At 41.8% G+C, this 15,470-nt stretch overlaps 1 protein-coding gene across 1 annotated transcript in view; it reads right to left on the reverse strand.

Moving 5' to 3' along the window:
* Positions 1-15,319, reverse strand: part of LOC128080301 (uncharacterized) — a 139,449-nt gene extending 124,130 nt beyond the window's left edge. Inside the window, exons 1-2 of the mRNA XM_052682355.1 lie at positions 14,969-15,319; positions 14,335-14,425 (exon numbers count right to left, since the gene is read on the reverse strand). Of these exons, the coding sequence (XP_052538315.1) occupies positions 14,335-14,425; positions 14,969-15,208 (331 nt within the window). The 5' untranslated portion in view covers positions 15,209-15,319. The remainder of the gene's footprint in view (positions 1-14,334; positions 14,426-14,968) is intronic.
* Between the last annotated feature and the right edge of the window lie 151 nt (positions 15,320-15,470).

Below are 15,470 nucleotides of genomic sequence, written 5' to 3' on the forward strand. Positions count from 1 at the left end.
ACGCAGACCCAGCCTCTGCACTCCATCAGCAACATTTATCCTCACTGACTCTTGAATGATCAGTGAGATGTCCTTCCTATGCACGCACACACACATACACATCACAGACAAAAAAGCAAAGCCCTGACAGGATAAAGAATTTATTTGTGGGCTTACACACAGTCCAGGACTGAATGCAGGCTTGTGTGTCACAGCCACATGATCCCGTTTTTAAGCTCAACACATATATTTAGGAAACACACTGTGTTTTAGTGCCATCCTATGGACACTCATCCCTCTTTTCTATCTAGGTAACAGAGCACCACTCTATCCTGGGGCACCTTCAGAACAGATAAAAAAGCTCACTGTACCAGGCAACTTATTTCTGCCTTGTCCTCCCTTTCTGACATCATCTACTAATAAGATAGAAGCTGAAGCTATTACCATATGCAGCCAGAATGAAGGCTGGCTTACGCACTCAGCACTGAATGGTGGGGAAACAAATAAGCAAGAAAACCTCTCTATGACATACCCTATCACAACTTTCCAGCTAAAATGCAACATAATTCTTTCTCTGAAATATTTTGTCTACAGCAATCTCAATCTTCCAGCCAATCTTACTAAACATAATAAACATCTGGCTCCTTCTGGAGCATATGTTGGAAAGAAGGAACACTGGGATATATTGTTTCTTAGAAAGGCCAGAGAGGGTTTTGTGACCAGTGAAGTGATAAAATGACATTTGCACTTCAGTGGCAAACAGACTTTTAAGTCTGCATTACTAAAGTTCTGTGCTTTTCTTGGGCAATAAGTGAATTTAAGGTAAAGAGTGCCCTCTGGAGCAGCTCTGGGGAAAGACCAAACCTGCCAGGTACACCCGTGCAGAAAAATCAATATAATTCCTACTGATATTACAGTCAAGGAGAGAAGCTGCTATTTTTATTGTCATTGTTACATCTGTTTTTGCCTCAGATTGATTAAATCGGCAAAGCAAAATTATCCTCTGGTGGTGATGTCAAGTAATTAGCAGTCTTCCAGCTCCCCTCTAGCCATATTTTCAGTGTGAATTTCACCCAGACCTTTCAACTGTCAAGCTGAAATTTCTCAATCCTCCTCCCACTCTAAGAAAGAAGTAGTTCAGTGCCAGTAAAATAAATAAACAAATAGAATAACATTATCAGTTTGGTTAAGTTTGAAAATTCAAGTCTCAAAGACACTTAATGTTTTTGTTTCAAATACCCTAAGAAGACTGTACTGCCATTATTCTGCTTCCAAAAGAGTACGTGCATTTTAACATAGAAGCTTTAGTGTTATAACTTGTAAAGTTTCACTTCAGAATTCATGAGCAATATGTATTGAGGTGTGTACATTTCTGCATTACAAAGCTTATTCCCTGAGCTACAGCACTTCAGCTTCAAGTAAAGGGAGTCCGATCAGGGAATTCATTCTACTTTGAAGAAAATATAAACTTTGCAACATTTTTTAAGACAAATTGATTTGTTCATCCACATTTGAGGTTTTGTCTGTGTTAACTTGTTGCATGGGGCCAAGAAAGGACAAGCAGAGAAGGGGAAAGCTACCAGTGAAGGCTGCTGGCAACTCCCCATTCAGTTCGCTCTTGGATACTGCCTTTATCTTGGTACTAAACACCAACATATGATGTCAGGTATTTCAGACATCAGAAAGGCACAGCTGCAATTGCAAAGAGGTGATGCCAGCAGGAGCCCTAATGGACAATCTGATGTTGGGACCTGGGAGGGGGACACCAAAAGCCTTGATTAGCCTCCTGAGCCACCATCCACCTCCTGTCCATAATCCTACGAGCCCCACAGGCCTGAACACTCCTTTGAGCAGCACTGTTGGAGGGCACATCTTCAGACATGTTGCAGCTGAGCCCAGGAGAGACATGGACACCACTGATCCAGCCTCTGAACAACAGGTGCACTTCTGGACTTGACCCATCACTGCAGGCTTGCCTGAAGATCTCTGGACTGTGTCTGACCTTATCACTGGCCCCAGTCCTAACTCACAGACTTGCATTCTAACTTGCTTATTATCTCAGAGTTGTACAGCAGCCTGGACGCTCAGATGATACCGGCAGGGTAGAAAATGGCAGGACAAGGGGAAATGATTGTAAGTTGAAGGAGGGAAGATTGAGGTTGGATATCAGGGAAGTTCTTTACAAGAGAGTGATGAGGTGCTGGAACAGGCTGCCCAGAGAGGTTGTGGATGCCCAGTCCGTGGAGGTATTCAAGGCCAGGTTGGATGGGGCCCTGGGCAGCCTGGTCTACCGTTAAGTATGGAGGTTGGCAGCCCTACCTGCGACAGGGGGGTTGGAGCTTCATGATTCTTTGAGGTCCCTCCCAGCCCAAGCCATTCCATGATTCTATGATTCTGTGATGTAGGCCTGCTCACTTTGCTTGGTCACTGTAGGCTGATCCCTGGCTGGCGAGGTCCCTTCCCTGCCAGTCATCACCTATGGCTCCTTGCTCTTTCTCCTTTACAAAGCATCCAGCATCCTTGACAGCTGAGAAGAGTTTACAACACATTTTGCACAGCAAGATCTGGTATTTTCTTGGATGATGATAGGAAACCAGACTATGATAGCGGAGTCTGAAATTAAGTACAGTAGGCAGGAATGACTACTTTTTTTAAATAAAAATTCACATTTATGCAGTGCCACCTCACGGGGATATGATGAAGAGAAAGCTGATGTTTCCCATTTGCTGTGCTACATAATACAATGCTAGCAGCACTGCATCTGTCCATTCCAGTGCTGTTTCTTCACATCTTAGCACAATTCTTTGTCAGTCCAGACTGTATTCTTTCTACTGCACTGCTGGATTGAGGATGGTAGGCACAATGCACAATGCAGGTGCTGCTTAACATTTAAAGCTTTGCAAATATCTTCAATCACTTGTCTTGTTAAATGAGTGCCTCATGCACTACCTAATGTAAGAGGAATGCCAAATCAGCATACCAAGTCTCTTCTGAAGTTCTGAAGCAGGAATAAGCTTCAGCCCATTCTGCAAACATGTCAACAATTACAAGTACATAGGCACTGGGATGAAATCTGTCTGCAGATTAGTAAAAGGTCCCCAGGCTTTGGGATCTGCTGTGGGGCTGCTTTATATATGATGGCCAATGTTACAGGTCAGGCAAATGGGAATGGTTATGCAGAAGTGATGTGTGTCATAGAAAATTTTGGAAGATCTCACTGTCATTGCAGCAATCATCCCCTCTTTACTAGTGTGTTCCAAGGAGTGTGACAGAAGAGCAAGCTAGGGTAAAACAGTGAAGTGCTGCCAGGAAGACACCCAGAGCGCCATAAAGAATCTGAGTGTTAATTGGCCAAATGCTGCAGAGACAGAAGTCCTTCTCAGGTCCAAGTGTGTTGTGCTACAATAATGAAAATTCTGAAAGAGAACATGATGCAGATTGAGAGAGACAGTTAAAAATCTAGAGAGGGATCAGTGTCAATGAAGGGTGAAACTCCCAGAGATGAAAGAAAGAAATAAATTCATCCTGCCATGTCTCTGGCATATCATTAACATTTCATCTGAAGGACCAAGCAGTAGGACTTGAGAAAAAAGTGTGACAATCAGATATAGGACCAATTGAAACACTTAGGAGAGTTGTAACAGGATATGGGACGGTTTGTCCTGCAATGCCCACGGCATTTATAACTTCAGAACACTATATAATGTCTGCCAAGTCATAGGCACATAAAGCAGAATAAGAAATCCCTATCAGGTTACTTTTTCCTGCAATAGGACAGTTTAGATAAGGTCTACGCTTAAGGCTAGTGGTAGAGTCAATTTCCTCCTCCTGTTCACTCAAGTAACCCAGAAGATACAGGTATCAACAAGAAAAAATAATCTAAATGAGTAAGGTCATTCACAATATCCAGTTCTATTAGTTCAGCAGTATGTGTAACAGAAAGACATAAATGCTGAGGTGGATTGGTTTGTTGATAACTTAATTTCTCCTTCAAAACTTTTAACTTCTTTTTTTTTTTTTTTGGTGGGGGGGGGGGACTGTTAGGCCCTGCATTTAAGAGTCAGTGCACTGTTTAGAAGCCTCACTGTATCAACACCTAAAGGGTCCTGCAACTGAGTCTTTAATAACTTGGATTTGTTTTTTCTCTTTCTTTCATTTTTTAAATCAAAATTGAAAGTGTTAATTTATTTTGTTTTTATTTTATTTTTGTAGCGGGTTCATAATGGATCTTGTAATTTCAGTTTTCTAAAAGCTTGCAAGTTTTATGGGAGTAATTGTAAATAAATTGGGCCAGGCTTCCCTTAAGGAGAGCCTTATTTGGACTGTCCAATCCCCATCTATATCCAGTTTCACACACACAGACACACACATACACCACAGGGTTAAGTTTCAGGGAATGCTAATCTTGAGGATATGCACACCCACCAGGGTATCAGACACATCATTTACTCACATTGAGATGGTGACCCACCTAGTGGCACCAGCTTGTGTTTCAGTCAGATCTAGGCTTTACTCACACGAAAATAGTGACCTACCCAGAGTTGCCACACCTGCTTTTCAGTAATGCCAAGGTAGCATATGCTGTGAGTATGGGGCAAGGAAGGAGACAATGCACAACAGAAGCCTGCTAACATCACAATAACCTCTGCCTGATCTGGCCATTCTGGGCAAGGTCAGACTCTTCTGGCTAGCATGGAAGAGTCTGGGGGTATGAAGGGTAAGGAAAACCTTCCTGTTGAGTCACAAGATTTGGCATGGACTCTCTTGCTTTCTAAACTCCTTTCAGAACCTAAGTGCAGCTAGATTCAACCTTAGTCTTAGACTTGGTCAATGGTTCATGTCTAATAGCATTCTCATATTTGCACACATGCAACTAACCAGATATTTGCCAACAATTGCAGACCAAATGAAATAAGCACCTCAAATAAATTACGATCTTATGTTCACCAAAAAGTCAAGATTTCCCACTAAATTAATCAATTAAAATTAAACTTACTTTAGCCAGGCTTAAGTTTGTGGACTGATTACTTGAAGTCCAAATGGCAGCATTCAAGTACAGCAAAGACCTTACAAACAATTCTCATTGAAGCCCCACCATAAGAACAACAACAAAAAAAAAAAAGAAAAGGCCCCTTCCTGTTTAGTTTGGCTCCTGGAATTTAGAAGAGATAGCCTACAGTTCTTCCTGGTTGTAGCACAAAATGAACTAGCTGAATCTCAGCACCATAATTGTTAGGAACATCATGACACCAAGTGCAAAATAACACCAGTGCAGTTGGAGACAGAAGCTTTATGAACTACGTTCCTCATAGAGGACATTTGGGCAGCATCTCCCCTTTGTCCCCATTTCTCTCCTCAGCAGTTGCAGGGACCCAAACCACATACAGTTTCAAAGAAAGAAAAAGAAGCAGAACAGCAGCTTAAAATACAGCTCTGGAGCAGGCTACAAATGTAAAATTAACATAGCACAGTTTTTCGTACTTAACATAATCTCTTCCGTATGCAGCATGTAACCTTACCTTTTACTATGTAAGAGATAAAACTTCTGAGTTACATTTTCCAATTATTACCTGTCTAGTATAGCTGCAGCAGGACCGTATCGAGTATTTGAGTTTCACTGGGGAAACATAATTACAGTTTGAAAAAGTGTTCAATGCATTCCTATCACATCCTGACTAGTAGTTTATATGCTAAAAAGAAAAATGCTTAGGGCTCAATTCATAAGAGCTTTATGCTTCATTTACTTTTTTCCATGCAGTTTATTTGGAAAAGTGGATAAATAATGTGTGCCTTTGAAGCAAAATATGAATTTTGGTGAGCGATTCAACCTCTGGCTCAATATACATACCTTGATCACCTTAGTTACCAAGGTAAAAGGCTGTCTTCAAAGTAGAATTCAGTAAGCAGAAGCAAGACTCACACCACATAAAAGTCCTACTTCCAAGCTACCTTATCCATAGTTACCTTGATTTCAACATCTAAGGGCTGAAAGTTTCCAACAGCTAAAAGAATTAGGGACCTAGGGATTTGAGATGTTTTCTCTACCTGGTGCCACTAAATATTTGTGAGTATCTCCTTATGAAGCAAGCCTCAGTACCATCAAGACCTCTATGAAGATAAACCTAACCACTTCGCAAATTGTACCTTCTGCAGTCCTAACTATTACAGGTATATATTTGAAAAAATCCAGTATCTAACTTCTGAGACCCTCCTCAAATAACTCCAGTAACCAGGACTTCAAGAAAAGTATCCACTACCTCAAGGTTTCCAATCAAATTACAAAGGTTAATGCTAAAAATGCAAGAGCTGGCAATTTATCATTATTCTTATTGGTTGTCATCATTGTTTATCTGATAGTTGGGTGTTTTTTTTAGTATTTTTTATGCCTTTATCCAGCCCTCTCCGCACAATAACTATACTAAACAAAGTCAATAGCACGTGGAATTGAATCCTCGGCTTTAACAAAAGAAATATCTAGGAAAAGAACATCTTATCTATATTTTTAAAATACATTCTCTGAAAAGCTGCTTTCTTTGGTAAATTGGCATGACTAATCAAAGCTACAATGAAAAAAAAAAAGATTTCAATGTGTGGGTCTTGGTTAGAGGGAAAAATTTAAGGCACAAGCAGCCTCGGTCTTCTATGGTTAAATCGCAGACTGAAAACTCACACTAAAGTGCCCACAAAATTAGAAAGAAAAAAAAATGTTCAGATCTGCTACATTCCAATCCACTCCTTTTGATGTGTGAACCTTGGCTTTTCCTGATCCCGTCTCTTCTTCTGGCTCCACTCAACATACACCATTTTTTATCCAAGTAGAAAATTCTATGAACAGTTAAAGAAAAAGAAAATCAGCCTGGCAGATGAAGTCTTTCTTCATAAATTTGTGCCCCACATGTTGAGGAAAGACATTGTGCTTCATCTTCCACCAAAAGCAGTTATTGCCCTCAGCAAGATGAGATGTTCCTCATGAAGGAACAGGAAGACAGCACATCTCTCCAAGCATCATTGCAGTCTCCTCTGTAAAGATCTGTATGATGTTACAATTATACATACTGCATTTATTACAGAATGACATTTGAAACTTCCCATTACAAACCCATCTTAAAGCATTTACATCTTTACCAAATCTGGATTTGGCAGGATAGTTTTCAGGGCCTTTCTGAGACTGCTTATTCGGGGGAGGAAGGTGACTCATTTAGGCTGATGTCGTTCAGCCATTTCCAAATACAAAGCCAAGAAAAACAACAGTGTTTTCTCCACATCCTTTCCTCCAAGAGGCCTTTGTGTCTCTGATGTAAAGTACAGAGAACTTAGAACAATAGAGAAAGGGTGGCAAGTGAAGAAGAACATCACCCTGGGAGGGTAAATGATGACAACTGCAAGGTCATTTTCAGCACAAAACCGTTGTTCTTGTATGGACTTGTTGAAAACAGAAGGACTTCAAGATGCCCCACAAAGACTCACGGTGAAGCCCCAAGTTACGCAGAACAAAAATGTAACATAGATCATAAAAAACTGTTTCTAAATAACAGTGAGGTGGTTGCTGATTCTCTGAATGGTGGTTGCTGAGGTTGCTGATTCTCTGAATGCCAAACACCCCATGCCTTTCTCATCCAGATATAAATAATCCCTCATCTCCAGTACAAACCATTGCTGAATTATGGGATTACCAAATCAACTTTTCTCATTTTTCAGGATCCCTTTTCCATTACCTGAACACAGTTGTGCACAAATATGCTTGCTAAAAAAAAAATGTGCTAATTTTGCCATATTTGTTGCTAAACTTCTCTATAGAAGTAGGAGGCAGGTATGGGTTTTTAACCAAGTCTGGCAGAATCCTAACAACATCAGTGTGAATGTCAATACTAAAATTAATAGGCTATTTTATGTGTGCATGAGCAGTTGTGAATTGGTGGGGAGGCGGAGTGTGGAAACAGAAACCCACAATAAGCAAAGTGCTCTGTGAAGTCAGAAGTAAGAAGATGCCAATCACTTTGTTGAAACAACAAAAACTAATCCATTTTAAAATGTACTTTCCACATTTTTCACTGAAATACATGGCACTTAGCAGACGAAGATTTCTGACTGAACAGGTGATTAGCAGAAAACACAGCACATCCTCTCTCTCCTCATTTCTCTTGAGCGTTTCTTCAGCCAACTTCTTATGAAAGTCAAAGAAAAGCAGCATCAGAGATCTGATTTGTTTGAAGAGAAATAACTAGAAAGACAGGAGAGATTATTCAGAGAGCAAATTCACCTGGGGTAGCAAAGGGCAGAGAGGTGTTAAAAATAAGTACTACACAAGGTAATTGTCTCCACAGCCAAATGAAGGAAAGCCCTGCTTCATTCATTGGAGTGTCTGAATCAAAATTTTCAGACTGTACTTTCAGCTACTGTGGCCTAACTTGCCCACTGAAATACAAAGGCAGGGGAAGATCTCAGAGCACTGGTGCTCCTCATGATAGAGTCAGTAATTTGTTAGAACAGCTCACTGCCATAGGAAGTGAGTGAGACTTTGGAGACACCCCTGACAAGTGCAGGGAAGGTGGATAACGTTCAGTGCAAAGGAAACCTGCAGAGCTACCACAGAGAACTATCAAAGCTAAAGGGGCCTGGGAACACCAGAGCCTGCCAAACAACTTACATCAGACCACTGGGAAATCAGCCCACTGCTCCCACACAGCAGAGATCTGCTGCTGATGAGCATGAGAGAGAAGGAGAGAGAAGGCAGGGAAAGACACAAAAGAATCAAAATATCAAACCTGATTAAGTTTCCTGTCTGGAAGCTGTGGAAATTGATAAGTATCCTTAGGAGTTGACAAGTGGAGGAGTGGGCTGGAGTTAAACAAAGACAACTTGTGCTTAAGAAATTAAGTTTTATTCTCTCCATTTACAGAGTAGCAACAACCTGAGAATCTGTCGCATACTGGGTAATGCAACTCATGGTGGTAGCCTAGATCCCAGAGAATTCTCAAAGTAGGAGATAATATCGTGATATTACAGCACTTTGTTCCTCTATTAGGTTTATGTGGAGAGGTTTTGGTGGCAGGGGGCAGCAGCGTGGCCTCTGTGAGCAGAGCCCAGCACTGCCCTATGTTTAGCTGCTCCATAAAGGACCCACCACTGCCAGACTTGAGCCATGAGCAAGGCTGCGGGAGAGCAGATTTATGGGAAAAAACTGCAGCACAAGGACAGGAGATGCTCTAGACACAGAGCAGAAGTCCCCTGCAGCCCAGGAGAAGACCACAGTGGAGCACAGGCAGAGAGCTACTGTGAAAGAGCGGCAGAGATGAAGCGTTATGGATTGACCACAGCCTCTGTTCCCTGTTCCCCTGTGGCACTTTCTGGGGGGAGGAGGTAGAAGAGGTGGGTGAGAAGAAGGTGTTCTAATTTGCTTTTAGTTTCTCACAACTCTACTCTGTTAGCAATAGGCAATACATAACATTACTCTCCCGACATTGCATCTGTTTGGCCCAGGACAGTGGATAATTTTCCTGTCCTTATTTCAATCCATGAGCCCATTTCTATAATATTTTCTCCCCCTCTTCCTTTGAGGAGGGGGGAGTGAAAGAGAGGTGTGGTGGAGTTCAGTTGCCCATCAGGATGAACACACCAGTTTGTTAGCTAAAAATACTAGCTTTGTTTTGTGTTGGAAGAGAGCAAAATCAAGGGTTTTGACAAGAAAAAAAGATTTTTTTTCCAATAGGATTAGATATTTTCCTTGAACATTCCTTGGTTAAAATGATGAAGTTGAACTTTGCCATCTCAGTTCCTCCTAAGACCTGCTCTAGGTGTGGGTAAGTGCCTTTTATGATCTAGTTTTTGTTTCCAGGGGTCATCTCGGCTCTCCAGCCCATCCTTCAAGTGACACGAACTCCACCTTTACAAAGGTAACACATGAAAACCCACCAATATTCTGTCTGTTTGAGTAACAATGTATCTTATAATAAGGCAACACAAGTGCCTCTATACCTTTAGATGACTCCATATCAGTGCTCCTCATTTTTATTTCTAGGTAGAATATGTTCAAATAATTTCCTCTTGCACTGCTCTGCTAACATCAGAAGTTGAATGAGGGACTGCTAATACTGAAAGCACAAACCATTCAGAAAATCCACTTCCACACAGACCTGGGCTTCTGACTATTCCTTTATCAGTTCTTCTAAACTCCCTACTGCCTTTGTAGACATCTTATTTTGCAAACGTTCTCTCTATAAAGTACAGAGCTTGTGTTTCCTCGCTTAGGAACATATAGCCAGGAGAAATTTTGAGCAATAGTCAGATAATAACTCAAATCTTGGTGCGGCAATAAATAGTACATTATCTAGCCAGTATAATCTGTTTTCTGGATAAATAAGCATGAGCTTCACAGCACTACAAAATAAGAGAGGTTTGCTTTTGGATACAGGTACACACAGAGATTTGCTGTGTTGTTGCTCTAGGTGGAGAGCATGCGTTTTTTTAAGCAGCTTCCCAGTTTCTGAGGGTATACAGTTTGTGTATTACACAAACAGGCAGAACAACAGCAGCAAGCCAAGCTGCCACCTAGTGGCATTCTGCGGATGAATGGCATCCTTCATAGCTGCATTCAACCCTCATTCCCTTGGCAATTCTGGTCCATCCTGCTCTGAACTTGATAGTGTTCCTCATCGTGCTGGAGGAAAGTACCCTTTGCAGAAGAGCTCACACCACAAAGCTAAGAGAACATATGGTGTTGATGGCTGCAGAGCTACAGCTCTCCATCCCTTTGCAAAGCTGAGCAACTTCAAAAACCTCATTCTGTTGCAAGATGTTTGGTATTGAGAAAGCATTTTCAGTTCACCACATTCCACACAGGCAGAAAGGAAGCAGAGGAAAGAAACAGAAGAGATAGAAAGATATTTTGATATTACTAAACTACGTCTCCCCTTATCTGCCTTCGGTGGATCAGATGAAAAAGCTGTCTAGAGACCAACAAAGAAGCAAAGTGTGATGGATTTCAGGGAGAAGCTTAAGAAGGTTTAATTCATCAGGGCAATATATAATGTAATATATTCCCATGGAAATGGAACGAAAGATATTTCCTGCAGAATAATCACCTAACAGAAGATTTTGCACCATCTTGTAGAATTTTATGAGACGAATTCAAGTGACTGAGACAGGTTATTGCATGCCCTCTTATGGAAGCCCTGTACATTGATGCAGGAACAAAAAGTGAGTAGAAAGCAGTGACAGTAACTGAAAGACACTGAACAAATATGAATTAGCCACTAATAGCTACAAAGTATCAATGAAACTACTACTACATCAGTGTTTCCTCTCAGAGGCAGATACAATGGAGGAAGAATGAAGAAAAATGGTTGGATTGTGACATAAAGTCCAAGCACGTCCATGACAAACACTTTTTGATCTGGGAGCTCAAAAATGAGAGAAGTCAGCAGCAGGCAGACTGCCAAGGCAGTGGGAAGGCAATGATGGATTAAAGGGGGCGAATGACTGTGTGTGGCCTCTCAACTTTACCCAAAATGTTTCCTGTATGGGGATATATTCTCTGCTGTTAATGATAGTGGTACTTATTAGCTGCTTTATGGGTAAGCCAAAGATTCCATATGCATATATGGAAACAGAAATTACAATCATGACCTTTCATTAATTTAATCATTTGTTAACGAGTCAGGGGAAATAGCAGAAAGACAAAATATAAGAGCAACTTGAGTGACTTTAAATGTCACTTTGGTCTTTTGGAGGATATTTTAATACAGTAATTATTTCTTGTCTGACTTTGGTGTTCCCCTAGGAATAATACAAAAGCCTGCAAAGATTGCCTCAGTTTTCTGACTTATCATCCCAAATTGATAAGCTTACAACTTTGTCATGTTGTAATGTTGAATTTAGCCTGCTTTGCTGCTTACCTCCTTCTGATTTTTATGGAAAAGTTTTCTCAGGAAGAGTTGAGCCATCTCTAAGAATGTATGCTGTCATACTAAGTACTGAGAAAACTCAGTACTACAGCACTACACAGTGGGAAAGCACTTAAAACATTGAGTCTCTCTCTCTCCATGCACTGTCATCATCCAAGCACAAACTCCCTACAGCATGTTTGGCACTGTACAGTAGTACTGTTCCTCTGCTACGGAGTACTATAGTACATGTACTCTGTAAAGAAAGCAAAGATATACCAGTAATGACAATAAAAACATCAGTTGCAGCAGTGCACAAATGTTCAGAAGGACAAATAGCTTATTTTGGATCTAGCTACAACAGACCCCTCACCACTGCAGCACCAGGAATGAGTGTGAATGCCCCCAGCCTGCTCCAGCACAAAGCCCAAATGCCTGCCTTGTATCACCTGACCACAGCCCTCTGCTAAGATAGTGGCAGCAGAGTCCCCTTCAAACCAGGGCTGCCAAGGCTGCTGTGGGGACTATCATTATTTTATATAATATAAAAAGCTGCTGGAGAGCTTTAAACTTGTGTCAGCAATCTAAATGTGTCTTGGCTGTAAAACCTGAAGTCACTAATTTAATGAAGATAGAATTGGCGCAAAAGCATGTTCCCTGGCTGAGACTGGATCTGCCATGCAAAATACCATGTCATCTTATTATAGAGAATTTTCATAATGTAAGTAATTAAGGGGATGGAAGCACCTACTATTTGTTTTTGGATATCTGATTCGACCCAAAGAAAGTATTACATGGCAAAAAACAGAATTACAAATGTGGTTAAAAGGTAACCATTTGATCAATCAATTTAAATAGCCTCCAGCAGCTGAAATGCTCAATGTTTTATCCAGTAGAATAATCTCATCTACACACATTGACTTAATGGTTCTTATAGCCAAATCCTTCTTTCTTTGACAATGCCACAAAACAACCAAAGCACCTTGTAAACCAGACATCTTCCTAAAAGGAGAATCCCTGTGCACATGCTCAAACCTCTCCTGTGGATACGATGGTCTAAATGACAGTGCTTACTCGTTTTAAATTGTTCTCTTGCTCAGCATCAACATATGTACAGCAATACTCACTCTCAGGGAGGATAATGACATCTTTGAAGATTTTATATTAGTCGTTATACTTCTTTATTAACAGATCTAAATTTAATCTTCTTTAGCTACGAGGTTCATCATATGAATATTAATATACAACCCAAAGGGCTCTGTCTCATTAATATGAATTAAAGGGAAGACTTAAAAAAGTTCAGAGGGACATGGGTTCTAAATTAAACAGCATCTAATGAATATATATAACACTAGCACTGTAGGCAAAAGCTTGTATAATAAAGTAATTCCAGTTGTGCCAGAAATTGAGCCAAAAAATGCCAGCTGTGTATATTTATGCTGCTTGAAATACACAGCTGGACCCCGTAGGTAAGAAAGTAAAGCACACCTCCAGGAAAACTTAGATCTCAACATTACTACTCCTACCAAAGAGAAGGTTTGAACAAGCAACTTTTATAGACGCTCAGTGGGTCATCTAGAAGAACACAGTACTTTTTGAGCAATACAATTTAGTTCTCTACATTGTGTTCAAGAGCAAAGTTATTTGTCCTTGCATCTCATCACCCACATTTCAAGCTCATTCATAACCCCATAGTCAAGGTGGTTCTGAAAACTGGCTCAAAAACACTTCAAACTGCTGACTTTTGAAACACATGTGAATGCAACTTCAGTGAAGTCATCACCTCTTGGGTATAGCCCTTAGTAAATACCTTAGCAAAGCTGCAGGCAAGACCTGAACAAAATGTCTGATCATTAAAAAAATAATAATAATTAAAAACTTATTTTTTGTCAGAGTAACTCAATTGTATTTTGTGTGTGGATGGAGCAAAACTGAGCAGGTAGGAAGAAAAGAAAGAGCTGGGGTATAAGAGAGGGTTTGTTTTGCCCTCTGTATGACTAACAGTGCTGGGAATGTCTCTGGTACAGTGCCTAGAAAAGAAACACTGGACTGACACAGAGCTCAAGCCCTGAAGCTCCAGAAGGAGCTGGAGGACTCTGGGAACTTTGTGAGAGCTCTCCATGACCTCAGGATTTAACTTATATTTCATTTTGCTCAAATACTTTTCTTTGAAGCATCCTTTCTTGTTAGCACTAAGTGTTACAAAGTCTGCTAACTTGAGATTATCCACTCATATCTCAATTGGGTTTACATCCACTGTGCATTGGCTTTACTCTGCTTCACACAATTCCTCAATCTTCCCATCATGCATATGAGTTTCATGATCTTTTTAGCATCTGGTAGGCTTTTTTTTTTTTCTCATACAAAACACCCAAAAATGAACTCACCCAACTATTTTACATATATAAATAGGTTTTGCAATATGATCTTGTGTTAGTCACATTTTTTGTCTCCCTCTTCAGTTTTCATTTACCTGCAGGCTCCTGCAGCAGTGAGATCCACAGCTTAGATGTTATGGAGAATCTCACTTCACTCAAAGATATCCCAAAGAGCACACCCCTTTCCTGTTAGGAAGAGAAAGATCTGTTTAGGCTGTTTGTGACACAAATCTGAACAACCCTCCAACGGTGGAAAGTCTACATCCCTTCCACGCGATTTAGCCCTATTTCTCTCTCTTGCTGTATTGACAAAATAAGCCTTTCCAGCTGGAGCTGGTTCTGCTCCGACACGGAAGGGAAGCTTTGCAGAACCAACAGGAGCACACTGTAGAGGCGGCAGCCCCAGAGCTGAGATGCAGCGCACCATGCCGACGCCCGGGGGCCCCAGGACACTCTGGTAGAGCCACGCGCGCGTCCAGCAACTGCAGTACCGCCTTTCAGCCAGCGGGCGGCAAGAGCGGGCCCCACGAGGCTCCGACCGGACCGCCCCTCTGAAAATCTCAACAAATGCGCATAAACGCGCTCGTCCCCGCTCTAACACAGTTGCCGCGGCTGTAGGAAAGGCTGTGCTTTGCAGCCTGCCTCTAGAAGTGTCGGCCGTACCCTGAGAAATGGCACTGCCCTGCCGCCCAACGTGGCCTACTGGCACCCGACTGGCCCCAGGCCTACCGCTCCCAGCATCCCGCGCGGCGCGGCGCTCCACCCTGTGCTCCGCCACTGCCTTTCCTTCCGTTTCCGGGCCGCGGCGCTCTCAGAACGTGCAGGAGAAGGGAGAGCGCGGCTGGGCACGCAGCGCCCGCCGCGGGTAGAAAACGGAGGCTGTCGGGCTCGTGCGGAGCCACGAGGGAGGATTTCTGTTTGACGAGGTTTCACCGTCTCTCGCATCGTGGTGTTCAACCAGGGTTGCATCCAAGCAAGGGCTGCTCAGATTTTAAACGCGGCAGGCTGCAGAATGGATGTGCTGACGTCCTTGCGATGAGCGTGCCCGTTGGGTGTAGGCAGAATCGGGCAAGCTCTGTCATCTGTCGGCATAGGAGAGCCAAAAACTAATGAGACATTCTTCGTCTTTGTTTCCATCAATATTCTGCTGTCATGTGTCCAGCTCTCTCACAGTTGGCTTTTGAATTACGAGCCACTTCACCTTGAATATATTTAAATGGTATCACTGTAG

The sequence above is a fragment of the Tympanuchus pallidicinctus genome, unplaced genomic scaffold (genome assembly GCF_026119805.1).
Source record: "Tympanuchus pallidicinctus isolate F22 unplaced genomic scaffold, pur_lepc_1.0 scaffold2, whole genome shotgun sequence".
In the NCBI taxonomy this organism is placed as follows: Eukaryota; Metazoa; Chordata; class Aves; order Galliformes; family Phasianidae; genus Tympanuchus; species Tympanuchus pallidicinctus.